We start from the raw sequence: 14,331 nt of genomic DNA, 5'->3' as shown, positions 1-14,331 counted from the left end.
TGGTCTATAAAACACTCTAGGTTTAGTAAACCCAGTGCACTATAAACACTGAACTACAGATAAACTAGGTTTACTAAACAGCACAGTGGTCTATAAAACACTCTAGGTTTAGTAAACCCAGTGGTCTATAAAACACTGTAGATAAACTAGGGTTTAGTAAACCCAGTGGTCTATGAAAACACTCTAGGTTTAGTAAACCCAGTGGTCTATAAAACACTGTAGATAAACAGGTTTAGTAAACCCAGTGGTCTATAAAACACTCTAGGTTTAGTAAACCCAGTGGTCTATAAAACACTGAACTATGGTTTAGTGAAACCCAGTGGTCTATAAAACACTGTACAGATAAACTACAGGTTTAGTAAACCCAGTGGTCTAAAAACACTCTACAGGTTTAGTAAACCCAGTGGTCTATAAAACACTGTACAGATAAACTACAGGTTTAGTAAACCCAGTGGTCTATAAAACACTCTACAGGTTTAGTAAACAGCCAGTGGTCTATGAAAACACTACTAAACTAGGTTTAGTAAACCCAGTGGTCTATGAAACACTGAGATAAACTACTGAACTAAACCCACTAGTCTGAACTAAAACACTAAAGATAAACTACAGGTTTAGTAAACCCAGTGGTCTATAAAACACTACAGGTTTAGTAAACCCAGTGGTCTATAAAACACTACTAGAACTAGTGAAACAGCACAGTGGAACTACAGCACTACTGAACTAGATACAACTAAGGTTTACTGAAACAGCAGTGGTCTACTAAAACACTACTAGGAACTAAGCACCAGTGAACTACTGAAAACACACTAGGTGAACTAAACCCAGTGAACTACAGCATAAAAACACTGAACTAAACTAGGTTTAGTAAACCCAGTGGTCTATAAAACACTCTAGGTTTAGTAAACCCAGTGAACTACTGAAAACACTGTAGATAAACTGAGTCTGAACTACTGAACTGTGAACTACAGAAGGTATTATAGTAGCCTTGACAGCACTGAAGGTTAATGACTCAGGTACCTTCTCTCCGTTGACAGGTCAGTCCCATATCACCTTCCTTCCTGGTAGCCATCTGGGCCCTTTCAAAAAGCAAGAAGAAAATAGATGATTTATCAATTTTACTGGCTCTTACGACGTCTGTCAGTGAGTGTGTTGTGTGTGTGTGTTGTGTGTGTGTGTGTGTGTGTGTGTTGTGTGTGTGTGTCCAGGTAAGAGTGTGTTAGGACAATGTTTTAGCTGTGCACTTTCTCCTGGTCTCCTTTACAACCATAAGTTCCGATTATGACCAATTTTACCCTGAGTGCACATGAAAATGATTCCTATTAGGTCCAGGTAAGATGATTTAACGCTCCTTTAGCTAGTGCCCAATGGACCTGTACCAGTCTGCCAGGTCAGTGGTCATCTTCATTGAGTTGAAAGCTCAGAGTACCGGTGGTCCTGTTTCAGTCTCAGGGCTCCCCTTGGCTCCTGTTTCCAGTCCAGGGCTCCCCTTAGAATATCCTGTTAAACAGTCTCAGGGCTATAAACACTTGGCTAAACTGTTACAGTCCCAGGGCTATAAAACCCTTAGCTCCTGTTACAGTCTCAGGGTCTGGCTCCTGTTACAGTCTCAGGGCTCCTGTAAACAGTCTCAGCTCCTGTTTAGTCCCAGGGCTGAAAACCTATAGTAAACACTCCTGTTACAGTCTCAGGGCTCTGTAAAACACTGTCAGGGATAAACTGTTTCAGTAAACCCAGTGGCTAAAACCTGTTTCAGTCTCAGGGCTCCCTTGGCTCCTGTTTCAGTCTCAGGGCTCCTGTTTCAGCCCAGGGCTCCTGTAAAACAGTCTCAGGCTCCTGTTACAGTCTCAGGGCTCCTGTAGATACAACCAGGGCTCCTGTTTCAGTCTCAGGGCTCCCCTTGGCTCCTGTTTCAGTCTCAGGGCTAAAACCTGTTTCAGTCTTAGTAAACCCAGTGGCTCCTGTTACAGTCTCAGGGCTCCCCTTGGTCCCCTGTTTCCAGTCTCAGGGCTCCTGTTAAACAGTCTCAGGGCGCCCCCAGTGGCTCTATAAAACAGTCTCAGGGCTTTAGTACAGTCTCAGGGCTATCCTGTTTCAGTCTCAGGGCTAAACCCAGTGGCTCTGTTACAGTCTCAGGGCTCCCCTTGGCTATAAAACCTGTTAAACAGTCTCAGGTAAACCCAGTGGCTCCTGTAAAACAGTCTCAGGGTCCCCTTGGTCTGTAAACAGTCTCAGGGCTCCCTGGTCCTGTTTCAGTCTCAGGGCTCCCCTATGGCCCTGTTACAGTCTCAGGTACCCTTGGCCCCTGCCAGTCCCATAGGCTCCTGCAGTTCAGGGATAACCATCTTGGCCCTGTTTCAGGCTCAGGGCTCTCCTTGGCCCCTGTTTCAGTCTCAGGGCTCCTGTTTCAGTCTCAGGGCTCCTGTTACAGTCTCAGGGCTCCCCTTGGCTCCTGTTACAGTCTCAGGGCTCCCCTTGGCTCCTGTTTCAGTCTCAGGGCTCCCCTTAGCTCCTGTTACAGTCTCAGGGCTCCCCTTGGCTCCTGTTACAGTCTCAGGGCTCCCCTTGGCTCCTGTTACAGTCTCAGGGCTCCCCTTGGCTCCTGTTACAGTCCCAGGGCTCCCCTTGGCTCCTGTTACAGTCTCAGGGCTCCTGTTACAGTCTCAGGGCTCCTGTCACAGTCTCAGGGCGCCCCTTGGCTCCTGTTACAGTCTCAGGGCTCCTGTTACAGTCTCAGGGCTCCTGTTTACAGTCTCAGGGCTCCCATTGGCACGTCTCAGGGCTCCTGTTTCAGTCTCAGGGCTCCCCTTGGCTCCTGTTTCAGTCTCAGGGCTCCTGTTAACAGCAGAAAAGATTCCTGTTTCAGTCTCAGGGCTCCTGTTACAGTCCCAATGGCTCCTGTTACCAGTCTGCCAGGTCTCCCTTGGCATTGTTTCAGCTCAGGGCTCCCTTGGCTCCTGTTACAGTCTCAGGGCTCCATTGGCTCTGTTACAGTCTCAGGGCTCCCCTTGGCTCCTGTTACAGTCTCAGGGCTCCCTTGGCTCCTGTTTCAGTCTCAGGGCTCCTGCTCCTGTTACAGTCTCAGGGCTCCTGTTACAGTCTCAGGGCTCCCCTTGGCTCCTGTTACAGTCTCAGGGCTCCTGTTACAGTCTCAGGGCTCCCTTGGCTCCTGTTACAGTCTCAGGGCTCCCTTGGCTCCTGTTACAGTCTCAGGGCTCCTGTTACAGTCTCAGGGCTCCCTTGGCTCATGTTACAGTCTCAGGGCTCCCCTTGGCCCCTGTTTCAGTCTCAGGGCTCCTGTTTCAGTCTCAGGGCTCCCCTTGGCTCCTGTTTCAGTCTCAGGGCTCCTGTTTCAGTCTCAGGGCTCCCCGTGGCTCCTGTTTCAGTCTCAGGGCTCCTGTTAGTCTCAGGGCTCCTGTTACAGTCTCAGGGCTCCCCTTGGCTCCTGTTACAGTCTCAGGGCTCCCCTTGGCTCCTGTTTCAGTCACGGGGCTCCTGTTTCAGTCACGGGGCTCCTGTTTCAGTCTCAGGGCTCCCCATGGCTCCTGTTACAGTCTCAGGGCTCCCCTTGGCTCCTGTTACAGTCTCACGGCTCCCCTTGGCTCCTGTTACAGTCTCAGGGCTCCTCTTGGCTCCTGTTACAGACTCAGGGCTCCTGTTACAGTCTCAGGGCTCTCCTTGGCTCCTGTTACAGTCTCAGGGCTCCCCTTGGCTCCTGTTTCAGTCTCAGGGCTCCCCTTGGCTCCTGTTACAGTCTCAGGGCTCCCCTTGGCCCCTGTTTCAGTCTCAGGGCTCCTGTTTCAGTCTCAGGGCTCCACTTGGCTCCTGTTACAGTCACGGGGCCCTGTTTTCAGTCATAGGGCCCTGTTACAGTCTCAGGGCTCCCCATGGCTCCTGTTACAGTCTCAGGGCTCCCAGTCTGGCTCCTGTTACAGTCTCAGGGCTCCCTTGGCTCCTGTTACAGTCTCAGGGCTCCCTTGGCTCCTGTTACAGACTCAGGGCTCCTGTTACAGTCTCAGGGCTCTCCTTGGCTCCTGTTACAGTCTCAGGGCTCCCCTTGGCTCCTGTTTCAGTCTCAGGGCTCCCCTTGGCCCCTGTTACAGTCTCAGGGCTCCTGTTACAGTCTCAGGGCTCCTGTTACAGTCTCAGGGCTCTCCTTGGCTCCTGTTTCAGTCTCAGGGCTCCCTTGGCTCCTGTTTCAGTCTCAGGGCTCCCCTTGGCTCCTGTTACAGTCTCAGGGCTCCCCTTGGCTCCTGTTTCAGTCTCAGGGCCCCTGTTTCAGTCTCAGGGCTCCCCTTGGCTCCTGTTTCAGTCTCAGGGCCCCTGTTTCAGTCTCAGGGCTCCCCTTGGCTCCTGTTTCACTCTCAGGGCCCCTGTTTCAGTCTCAGGGCTCCCCTTGGCTCCTGTTACAGTCTCAGGGCTCCCCTTGGCTCCTGTTACAGTCTCAGGGCTCCCCTTGGCTCGTGTTTCAGTCTCAGGGCTCCCCTTGGCTCGTGTTACAGTCTCAGGGCTCCCCTTGGCCCCTGTTACAGTCTCAGGGCTCCCCTTGGCTCCTGTTACAGTCTCAGGGCTCCCCTTGGCCCCTGTTTCAGTCTCAGGACTCCCGGTTCAGTCTCAGGGCTCCCCTTGGCTCCTGTTTCAGTCTCAGGGCTCCCCTTGGCCCCTGTTTCAGTCTCAGGACTCCCGGTTCAGTCTCAGGGCTCCCCTTGGCTCCTGTTTCAGTCTCAGGGCTCCCCTTGGCTCCTGTTACAGTCTCAGGGCTCCCCTTGGCCCCTGTTTCAGTCTCAAGGCTCCTGTTTCAGTCTCAGGGCTCCCCTTGGCTCCTGTTACAGTCTCAGGGCTCCCCTTGGCTCGTGTTACAGTCTCAGGGCTCCCCTTGGCCCCTGTTTCAGTCTCAGGACTCCCGGTTCAGTCTCAGGGCTCCCCTTGGCCCCTGTTTCAGTCTCAGGGCTCCCCTTGGCTCCTGTTTCAGTTCAAGGGAAAGCGTTGCAGCACCTAGTGATGTTCTCTTACCTTCTGCCCATCCGTTCCATTCCTGCCGTGTCCTCCTGACGCGCCCTGGTGATTGAGAGGTCATTCAGAGTGTGTTAAAGATGAAAGTAAGCATATCCAGCGAGACATAACTAAACGGTGAAGCTGTACACACAGAACGTTCTGTATACTGTCAGAGTCAATCATGTAGTTTACCTTGGTTCCATCTGATCCATATTCACCCTGGGGAAAGATGAAATCCATTCATCAAATAATGTCCCGTTTAAAAACGTTGATTAAAAAAAATCATATCTCATGTAAGATTTACACATGATATTTAATTAATAATTAATAATGTTTAGTTCTTCTTACCTTTTCACCTTTCAGACCAATCGCACCCTAAACAGAAGCAAGTAGAAGACGGGTTGTTAAAATAGTCAGGATACACTGTGAGGTGAATATCAGTATTGGTTAGAGAGGACACCAACCTTGTGACCTGCGGGACCGATTGCACCTTCAATACCAGAGTCCCCCTGTGGCACAAATAATAACAACACTATCATCTACATTCTGTGGAAGAAAATATGTTATTCAACAACAACCAATCATGGAAATCTATATATTTATAAATGTCTAGGTTCTCTTGTCTGTGTTTCCGTGGTCAGAACGCCCAGTCCACCTGTTTGCCCTTGGTCCCTTTAGCGCCAGCAAGACCAACTCCTCCTTTCGTTCCCTAAAATAAACAGATACTTTAAAATAAACATAAACAACAAACTGTTCATAAAACAAACATGAATAAACACATTTCATTCTTGTAAATATCTCAGATGTTTTACTTATTATTAACAAAGGAGCTCACTTTTAGTCCTGGGTTTCCCTTCAGACCAGGGGGGCCTGGAAGCTCCAGACACTGGAGTTTGGAGCACTGAAGTAATGATGGATTAAAAACTTTGTGAACCAAACAACATCTCACAGCAGGAAAATGAAGATCAGTTTGATAGAAAGGAAAGCGTCACGTTACAGATTCTGACTGCATCCCTGAGAATAACTCTTAGTTACCTGCAAATAGGCTTGATATTTCTGTAGAGAAGGACAAACAAAAAGTCTTCAATAAAAAAATAACATTTTTTTGAGGGGGGACAATGGTACCAAAAATAGAATATAAATGGAACATCTAGGGCTGTCGGGGTTATTCAGTTAACTCGTTATCTTTGTCTTCTCACCTCAGATGAATCGCACTGTCTGAAAGCATTGAAAATACATCTATACAACTCAATGCTACGTTGACTTAGGTTAAATAAAATGGGATATCCCAATTTTCCTACTTATAGACAAAAACCAAGATGTCAATATTTTGTATGTTTTTTGAATGAAAAATCTTACAATTACAACTCATTTTGAGCAAATTCTCGAATTAATTGCAAAACGTTTGACAGCCCTGGATAAATGGTAATAGAAAATGCTTCAGACATGAATATTCAAAGCTGGATAAAACACTACATCTAATCACCATAGCGTTGATCATTTGGTTGATGGACGATGTGACTATTCTCCCAGTGGGGGCGTCACATGGTGGACTGTGACAGGTGTTAAGGTCTGGGTTGAGCAGCACAGAGGCAGAGAGAACAAAAGGACATTTTTCAACATTGATTTAGTTTCAAACACATTCCAGTTCCCATTTTTTGTTCAATGTTTTAGTTTCTATAAATATAATTGATCTGACTTTTGAACTCTAACAACTATGCTAGTTTAAATCAGACCAACAAACAAAACAAACCAAGACAATGTAAAGGGGAAGTGATGCAGCTCAAGAGGTAGACGTCCATTTTCTCAACATCTCCATAGCTCAAACAATTCCATTATCCACAAAACAGTCACATGCTAAAAACCCCCGGGCTCCACCATGCCTCTGGACTATAAATACACAGAGTTAGAATCACATGTACTGTCAAGTAACCAATGAAATGACTTGTTAGGTTAAACACCTGTGACATTGACAGCCATGTAGTTGGAACGGTAGACCCCCGCAGGCGAGCTAGCGATCAGCTCCATCCCTGCTTCCTCCACCACCTTGGAGGCAGCTACTGAGAACAGGCTGATGCGCTGGTCAAATCAAATAAATAGGAGATGAAGATGAATGAATAACAGTAAGGAGATGAATGACAGTAACATCACTGATTAAAAGGCTAAAAACAAAACCCTCTCCTGTGTCTGTCCCTCTTACCTGGTCTCTAGCCCGTTCTGCAGATACCTTGATCCCCCCACAGGGGGCGCCAGTCACGTGGCCGTCAGTGACCACCACAGCGAAGCGGACAGAGTTGTGTCCCCGGAGGTCGTGGCGCTGCATCTCCTCGGTCATCTTGTCCAGGGCACAGTCAGTGTAGGTACCTCAAATCAAATCAATGTTTATCTGTCATATGCCCAGGATACACAGTACTATACAGATCAATGACATGATGACTGACAGTACAGATCAATGACATGATGACTGACAGGCTCTCAACACATTACAGTACAGGTCAATGACATGATGACTGACAGTACAGATCAATGACATGATGACTGACAGTACAGATCAATGACATGATGACTGACAGTACAGATCAAGATCAATGACATGATGACTGACAGTACAGATCAATGACATGATGACTGACAGTACAGATCAATGACATGATGACTGACAGGACAGTACAGATCAATGACATGATGACTGACAGTACAGATCAATGACATGATGACTGACAGTACAGATCAATGACATGATGACTGACAGTACAGATCAATGACATGATGATGACAGTACAGATCAATGACATGATGACTGACAGTACAGATCAATGACATGATGACTGACAGTACAGATCAATGACATGATGACTGACAGTACAGATCAATGACATGATGACTGACAGTACAGATCAATGACATGATGATGATGACTGACAGTACAGATCAATGACATGATGACTGACAGTACAGATCAATGACATGATGACTGACAGTACAGATCAATGACATGATGACTGACAGTACAGATCAATGACATGATGACTGACAGTACAGATCATCGACATGATGACTGACAGTACAGATGACATGATGACTGACAGTACAGATCAATGACATGATGACTGACAGTACAGATCAATGACATGATGACTGACAGTACAGATCAATGACATGATGACTGACAGTACAGATGTGACCGACAGTACAGATATTCATGATGGGAAGAAAACAACATGAAGGCTAGATCCATGAAGAAGACAGATCAATGACAATGAGTGTTGATGACTGATCTCAATGACATTTACCCAGGTAAGACTTTAACCAGTCAATACCATCCATTTTCCTGATAAAGTTGTCTCTGCTGGTGATCTCACTGATGAGCTCCTGTGTCTGGGAGAAGTGGAGTCCCCCAGAAACCAGCTGATTTTCACCTGTCTGTTGTACACCTCCTCCCATGATGAGCCTCAGGGCAAACTCCCTCGTCCAATCTGCCACCTTCTTCACCAGGCTTCCCAATGGAGGGGGCTGCTGCAGGGCGATGCTCTCAGAGGAGTCCACCACGACAGTACAAGTCAATGGGACACTCAGTCACTTCTGCAGGAAGACAGAGGACATCATATTATCTGTTTCCCAAATGGCACCCTATTCAATACATAGTGCACTGCTTTTGAAGTACAGGTCAATGGGACACACAGTCTCTTCTACAGGAAGACAGAGGACATCTACTTCCTGTATATAGCCATGTTATTACCTGGTACTTCCTGTATATAGCCATGTTATTACCTGGTACTTCCTGTGTATAGCCATGTTATTACCTGGTGCTTTCTGTATATAGCCATGTTATTACCTGGTACTTCCTGTATATAGCCATGTTATTACCTGGTACTTCCTGTATATAGCCATGCTATTAGCTGGTACTTCCTGTATATAGGCCATGTTATTACCTGGTACTTCCTGTGACATCATATAAGCCATGTTATTACCTGGTACTTTCTGTATATAGCCATGTTATTACCTGGTACTTCCTGTATATAGCCATGTTATTACCTGGTACTTCCTGTATATAGCCATGCTATTACCTGGTACTTCCTGTATATAGCCATGCTATTAGCTGGTACTTCCTGTATATAGCCATGTTATTACCTGGTACTAAGAGATGTTATTCCTGTATATAGCCATGTTATTACCTGGTTCTTCCTGTATATAGCCATGTGCTATTACCTGGTTCTTCCTGTCATGTTACCTAATTGTTTTTTAAAAATTCAATGTGTTTTTATTATTTGTGTCAATGTAGCCATGTTATAAATGTTAAGTACAGGATAGGTCTGTATATAGCCATGTTATTAGGTACTTCCTTTTCATGTTATTACCTGGTTCTTCCATAGCCACAGGGGGATGGTCATTGTTTTTTAAAGATTCAATGGTTTTCATTATTTGTGTCTTAGCCATCACAGGGGATAGGTCATAGACAAGGCTTTTCAAGGCTTACCATCACAGGGGATGGTCACAGACAGGGCTCTAAAATACTTACCATCACAGGGGGATGGTCACAGACAGGGCTCTAAAATACTTACCATCACAGGGGATGGTCACAGACAGGGCTCTAAAATACTTACCATCACAGGGGATGGTCACAGACAGGGCTCTAAAATACTTACCATCACAGGGGGATGGTCACAGACAGGGCTCTAAAATACTTACCATCACAGGGGATGGTCACAGACAAGGCTTTAAAAGGCTTACCATCACAGGGGATGGTCACAGACAAGGCTTTTCAAGGCTTACCATCACAGGGGATGGTCACAGACAAGGCTTTTAAAATACTTACCATCACAGGGGATGGTCACAGACAGGGCTCTAAAAGACTTACCATCACAGGGGGATGGTCACAGACAGGGCTCTAAAAGACTTACCATCACAGGGGGATGGTCACAGACAGGGCTCTAAAAGACTTACCATCACAGGGGGATGGTCACAGACAGGGCTCTAAAATACTTACCATCACAGGGGGATGGTCACAGACAGGGCTCTAAAAGACTTACCATCACAGGGGGATGGTCACAGACAGGGCTCTAAAATACTTACCATCACAGGGGGATGGTCACAGACAGGGCTCTAAAATACTTACCATCACAGGGGGATGGTCACAGACAGGGCTCTAAAATACTTACCATCACAGGGGGATGGTCACAGACAAGGCTTTTCAAGGCTTACCATCACAGGGGGATGGTCATAGACAAGGCTTTTCAAGGCTTACCATCACAGGGGGATGGTCACAGACAGGGCTCTAAAATACTTACCATCACAGGGGATGGTCACAGACAGGGCTCTAAAGACTTACCATCACAGGGGGATGGTCACAGACAGGGCTCTAAAAGACTTACCATCACAGGGGGATGGTCACAGACAGGGCTCTAAAAGACTTACTATCACAGGGGGATGGTCACAGACAGGGCTCTAAAAGACTTACTATCACAGGGGATGGTCACAGACAGGGCTCTAAAAGACTTACCATCACAGGGGATGGTCACAGACAGGGCTCTAAAAGACTTACCATCACAGGGGGATGGTCACAGACAGGGCTCTAAAAGACTTACCATCACAGGGGGATGGTCACAGACAGGGCTCTAAAAGACTTACCATCACAGGGGGATGGTCGTAGACAGGGCTCTAAAAGACTTACCATCACAGGGGGGGGTGGTCACAGACAGGGCTCTAAAAGACTTACTATCACAGGGGGGGATGGTCACAGACAGGGCTCTAAAATACTTACTATCACAGGGGTATGGTCACAGACAGGGCTCTAAAAGACTTACCATCCCAGGGGGATGGTCACAGACAGGGCTCTAAAAGACTTACCATCACAGGGGGATGGTCACAGACAGGGCTCTAAAAGACTTACCATCACAGGGGGATGGTCACAGACAGGGCTCTAAAAGACTTACCATCACAGGGGGATGGTCGTAGACAGGGCTCTAAAAGACTTACCATCACAGGGGGGGGGTGGTCACAGACAGGGCTCTAAAAGACTTACCATCACAGGGGATGGAGGAGGGGTGGAGGATGGACATCTTCGTGGGTCCAATTGCGTATGATGGTGATGATTTCCGTGTGAGTGTGAGTGTGGGGTCCTGGTCCTTCGTGTAGTTTTGGATCATTATGTGGGTCTAGTCTTCCAGGCTGTTGTGAAAGGGTCGCTGCAAGGCAGCACATTAACACAGCCACTGATTTCATAGCCGTGTTCCTCCAGGCCTGGAGAAGGAAATAATAGAGAGGGAAGTTAGTTAAGACACAGATGTTTTTAATGTGACAGTAATGTTAAGACACAGATGTTTCTGTTAAGACACAGATGTTTCTCATCTGACAGTTTCACAGATGTTTTTAATGTGACAGTAATGTTAAGACACAGATGTTTCTGTTAAGACACAGATGTTTCTCATCTGACAGTAATGGTAAGACACAGATGTTTCTCATCTGACTGTAATGTTAAGACACAGATGTTTCTGTTAAGACACAGATGTTTCTGTTAAGACACAGATGTTTCTCATCTGACAGTAATGTTAAGACACAGATGTTTCTCATCTGACAGTAATGTTAAGACACAGATGTTTCTCATCTGACAGTAATGTTAAGACACAGATGTTTCTCATCTGACAGTAATGTTAAGACACAGATGTTTCTGTTAAGACACAGATGTTTTTCATCTGACTGTAATGTTAAGACACAGATGTTTTTCATCTGACAGTAATGTTAAGACACAGATGTTTCTGTTAAGACACAGATGTTTTTCATCTGACAGTAATGTTAAGACACAGATGTTTCTGTTAAGACACAGATGTTTCTGTTAAGACACAGATGTTTCTCATCTGACAGTAATGTTAAGACACAGATGTTTCTCATTAAGACACAGATGTTTCTGTAAGACACAGATGTTTCTCATCTGACTGTAATGTTAAGACACAGATGTTTCTCATCTGACAGTAATGTTAAGACACAGATGTTTCTGTTAAGACACAGATGTTTTTCATCTGACAGTTAAGACACAGATGTTTTCATCTGACAGTAATGTTAAGACACAGATGTTTTTAATGTGACAGTAATGTTAAGACACAGATGGTCATCTGACAGTAATGTTAAGACACAGATGTTTTCATCTGACAGTAATGGTAAGACACAGATGTTTCTCATCTGACAGTAATGTTAAGACACAGATGTTTCTCATCTGACAGTAATGTTAAGACACAGATGTTTTTGTTAAGACACAGATGTTTTCTCATCTGACTGTAATGTTAAGACACAGATGTTTCTCATCTGACAGTAATGTTAAGACACAGATGTTTCTCATCTGACACAATGTTTTCTCATCTGAGTAATGTTAAGACACAGATGTTTCTCATCTGACAGTAATGTTAAGACACAGATGTTTTTCATCTGACTGTAATGTTAAGACAGAGATGTTTCTCATCTGACAGTAATGTTAAGACACAGATGTTTCTGTTAAGACACAGATGTTTCTGTTGCAAATGTTTCTGTTAACACAGATGTTTGTGGTTACTACATGATTCCATATGTGTTATTTCACAGTGTATATAACATAGTGTATAACATAGGACATAGTGTCTATAATACTGTAAGGGGTTCTTCTACATAGTAGACCATAGTAAACCCAGGTCATAGTGTCTATAATACTGTAAGGGGTTTCTACATAATAGACCATAGTAAATCCCAGGTCATAGTGTCTATAATACTGTAAGGGGTTCTTCTACATAGTACCATAGTAAATCCCAGGACATAGTGTCTATAATACTGTAAGGGTTCTTCTACATAGTAGACCATAGTAAATCCCAGGTCATAGTGTCTATAATACTGTAAGGGGTTCTTCTACATAGTAGACCATAGTAAATCCCAGGTCATAGTGTCTATAATACTGTAAGGGGTTCTTCTACATAGTAGATCATAGTAAATCCCAGGTCATAGTGTCTATAATACTGTAAGGGGTTCTTCTACACAGTAGACCATAGTAAATCCCAGGACATAGTGTCTATAATACTGACCTTTATTTTCTGTGTTTGTGTTTAGTTAGTATGGTCAGGGGCTATGTTTGTTTAGTATGTTTGTTTGTCTAGACCATAGTAAATCCCAGGTCATAGTGTCTATAATACTGTAAGGGGTTCTTCTCTAGTAGACCATAGTAAAGTTTCACATTTCTTGTTTTGTTAGTTTGTTCATAGTGTCTATAAGTACTGGAAAATTACGGGGGTTCTTCTACATAGTAGATCATAGTAAATCCCAGGACCATAGTGTCTATAATACTGTACAGGGCAGCAACAACAACAGCGGCCAGCATCATAGCTGAAGACACAATAGATAAATCCCAGGTCATGGGATTCGTGCAATCAAGGAAGGTTACAGGAGAATGAGGTTGGCGAAGCCAGCACGGGTGCTTCTACAGAGAGCCCCAAATGTTTTTAGTGAAATAAGCCAGGTAGCAGATAGTGTCTATGATACAGCGCATTACTGGTCAGGCACCGTGTTATGCGGTTGAGCGCACATAGTAGTCCATAGTAAAGCCCCCCAGGTGCCATAGTTTGGGCATTGAGCCATATGGTGCCTGCTCAGCGGGTCTCTTCGGTACGCAGTCTTAGTAGTTATCCTGCGCCACTCTGCGTGCTGTGTCTCCGGGGGCTGGGAGGGTAGTGTCTCTAATGCGCTGTGCCGGGCAACTGTGGGAGTGGAGCCTAGGGGAGAGGTGCGTGTAAGCACTAGTAGACCCATAGTTAACCTGTGCCTGCACCTGGAAGGTCATAGTGTCCAGCCTAGTGGTAGGTTGCGCACCAGAGCTCCAGTGCTCCCCCACAGCCCGGTCTTTCAGGCTCCTTCTAACACCAAGCCTCCTGAAAGTCTCCCCAGCCTGGTGACCATAGTAAAGCGTCCCGCCTGTCCGGCGCCGCTGCCGCTGCCAGGCTGTCTCTCTGTCTCCTCTCTGCAGGTGCTCCCGCCTGTCCGGCGCCGCTGCGGGGCCTCCGGCGCCGCTCTCCCGCCTGTCCGGGAGCCTCCCAGTCTCCCGCCATAGTGTCTATAATACTGTAAGCCGGGCTCCCGCCTGCATAGTAGACCAGGCTGTCCCTCTGTCTCCTCTCTAGTCCCCGCCTGTCCCAGGTCATAGCCTCCCGCCTGTCCGGCGCTGCTATCCGGCACCTGCCGGGAGGCCTCCCGCCTGTAGCTCCGCCTGTCCGGCGCCTGCTAAGCGTCCCGCCTGTCTGGCGCTGCCGGACATAGACCATAGTAAATCTGTCTGGCGCCGCTGCCGGAGCGTCCCTCCTGTCTGCCGGATAATCCGGCGCCGCTGTA

General features: G+C 46.3%; 1 protein-coding gene and 1 long non-coding RNA gene across 2 annotated transcripts in view; both read right to left on the bottom strand.

Moving 5' to 3' along the window:
• The window catches only part of LOC118382050 (collagen alpha-2(VI) chain-like), a 45,121-nt gene extending 36,685 nt beyond the window's left edge, over positions 1 to 8,436 (bottom strand). The window contains exons 1-12 of the mRNA XM_052521834.1: positions 8,280 to 8,436; positions 7,193 to 7,356; positions 6,954 to 7,071; positions 6,479 to 6,564; positions 6,028 to 6,048; positions 5,828 to 5,893; positions 5,648 to 5,701; positions 5,457 to 5,501; positions 5,341 to 5,367; positions 5,185 to 5,211; positions 4,997 to 5,055; positions 2,748 to 2,832 (exon numbers count right to left, since the gene is read on the bottom strand). Of these exons, the coding sequence (XP_052377794.1) occupies positions 2,748 to 2,832; positions 4,997 to 5,055; positions 5,185 to 5,211; positions 5,341 to 5,367; positions 5,457 to 5,501; positions 5,648 to 5,701; positions 5,828 to 5,893; positions 6,028 to 6,048; positions 6,479 to 6,564; positions 6,954 to 7,071; positions 7,193 to 7,356; positions 8,280 to 8,436 (909 nt within the window). The remainder of the gene's footprint in view (positions 1 to 2,747; positions 2,833 to 4,996; positions 5,056 to 5,184; positions 5,212 to 5,340; positions 5,368 to 5,456; positions 5,502 to 5,647; positions 5,702 to 5,827; positions 5,894 to 6,027; positions 6,049 to 6,478; positions 6,565 to 6,953; positions 7,072 to 7,192; positions 7,357 to 8,279) is intronic.
• Positions 8,437 to 8,445: 9 nt separating this feature from the next.
• Positions 8,446 to 14,331, bottom strand: part of LOC127931263 (uncharacterized) — a 63,970-nt gene continuing 58,084 nt past the window's right edge. The window contains exon 3 of the long non-coding RNA XR_008140566.1: positions 8,446 to 8,574. This is a non-coding gene — a long non-coding RNA (uncharacterized LOC127931263). The remainder of the gene's footprint in view (positions 8,575 to 14,331) is intronic.

The sequence above is a fragment of the Oncorhynchus keta genome, chromosome 7 (genome assembly GCF_023373465.1).
Source record: "Oncorhynchus keta strain PuntledgeMale-10-30-2019 chromosome 7, Oket_V2, whole genome shotgun sequence".
Taxonomy (NCBI): domain Eukaryota; kingdom Metazoa; phylum Chordata; class Actinopteri; order Salmoniformes; family Salmonidae; genus Oncorhynchus; species Oncorhynchus keta.
Note: the sequence above shows the minus strand (reverse complement) of the source record. Positions and strands in the feature narration are given on the sequence as shown.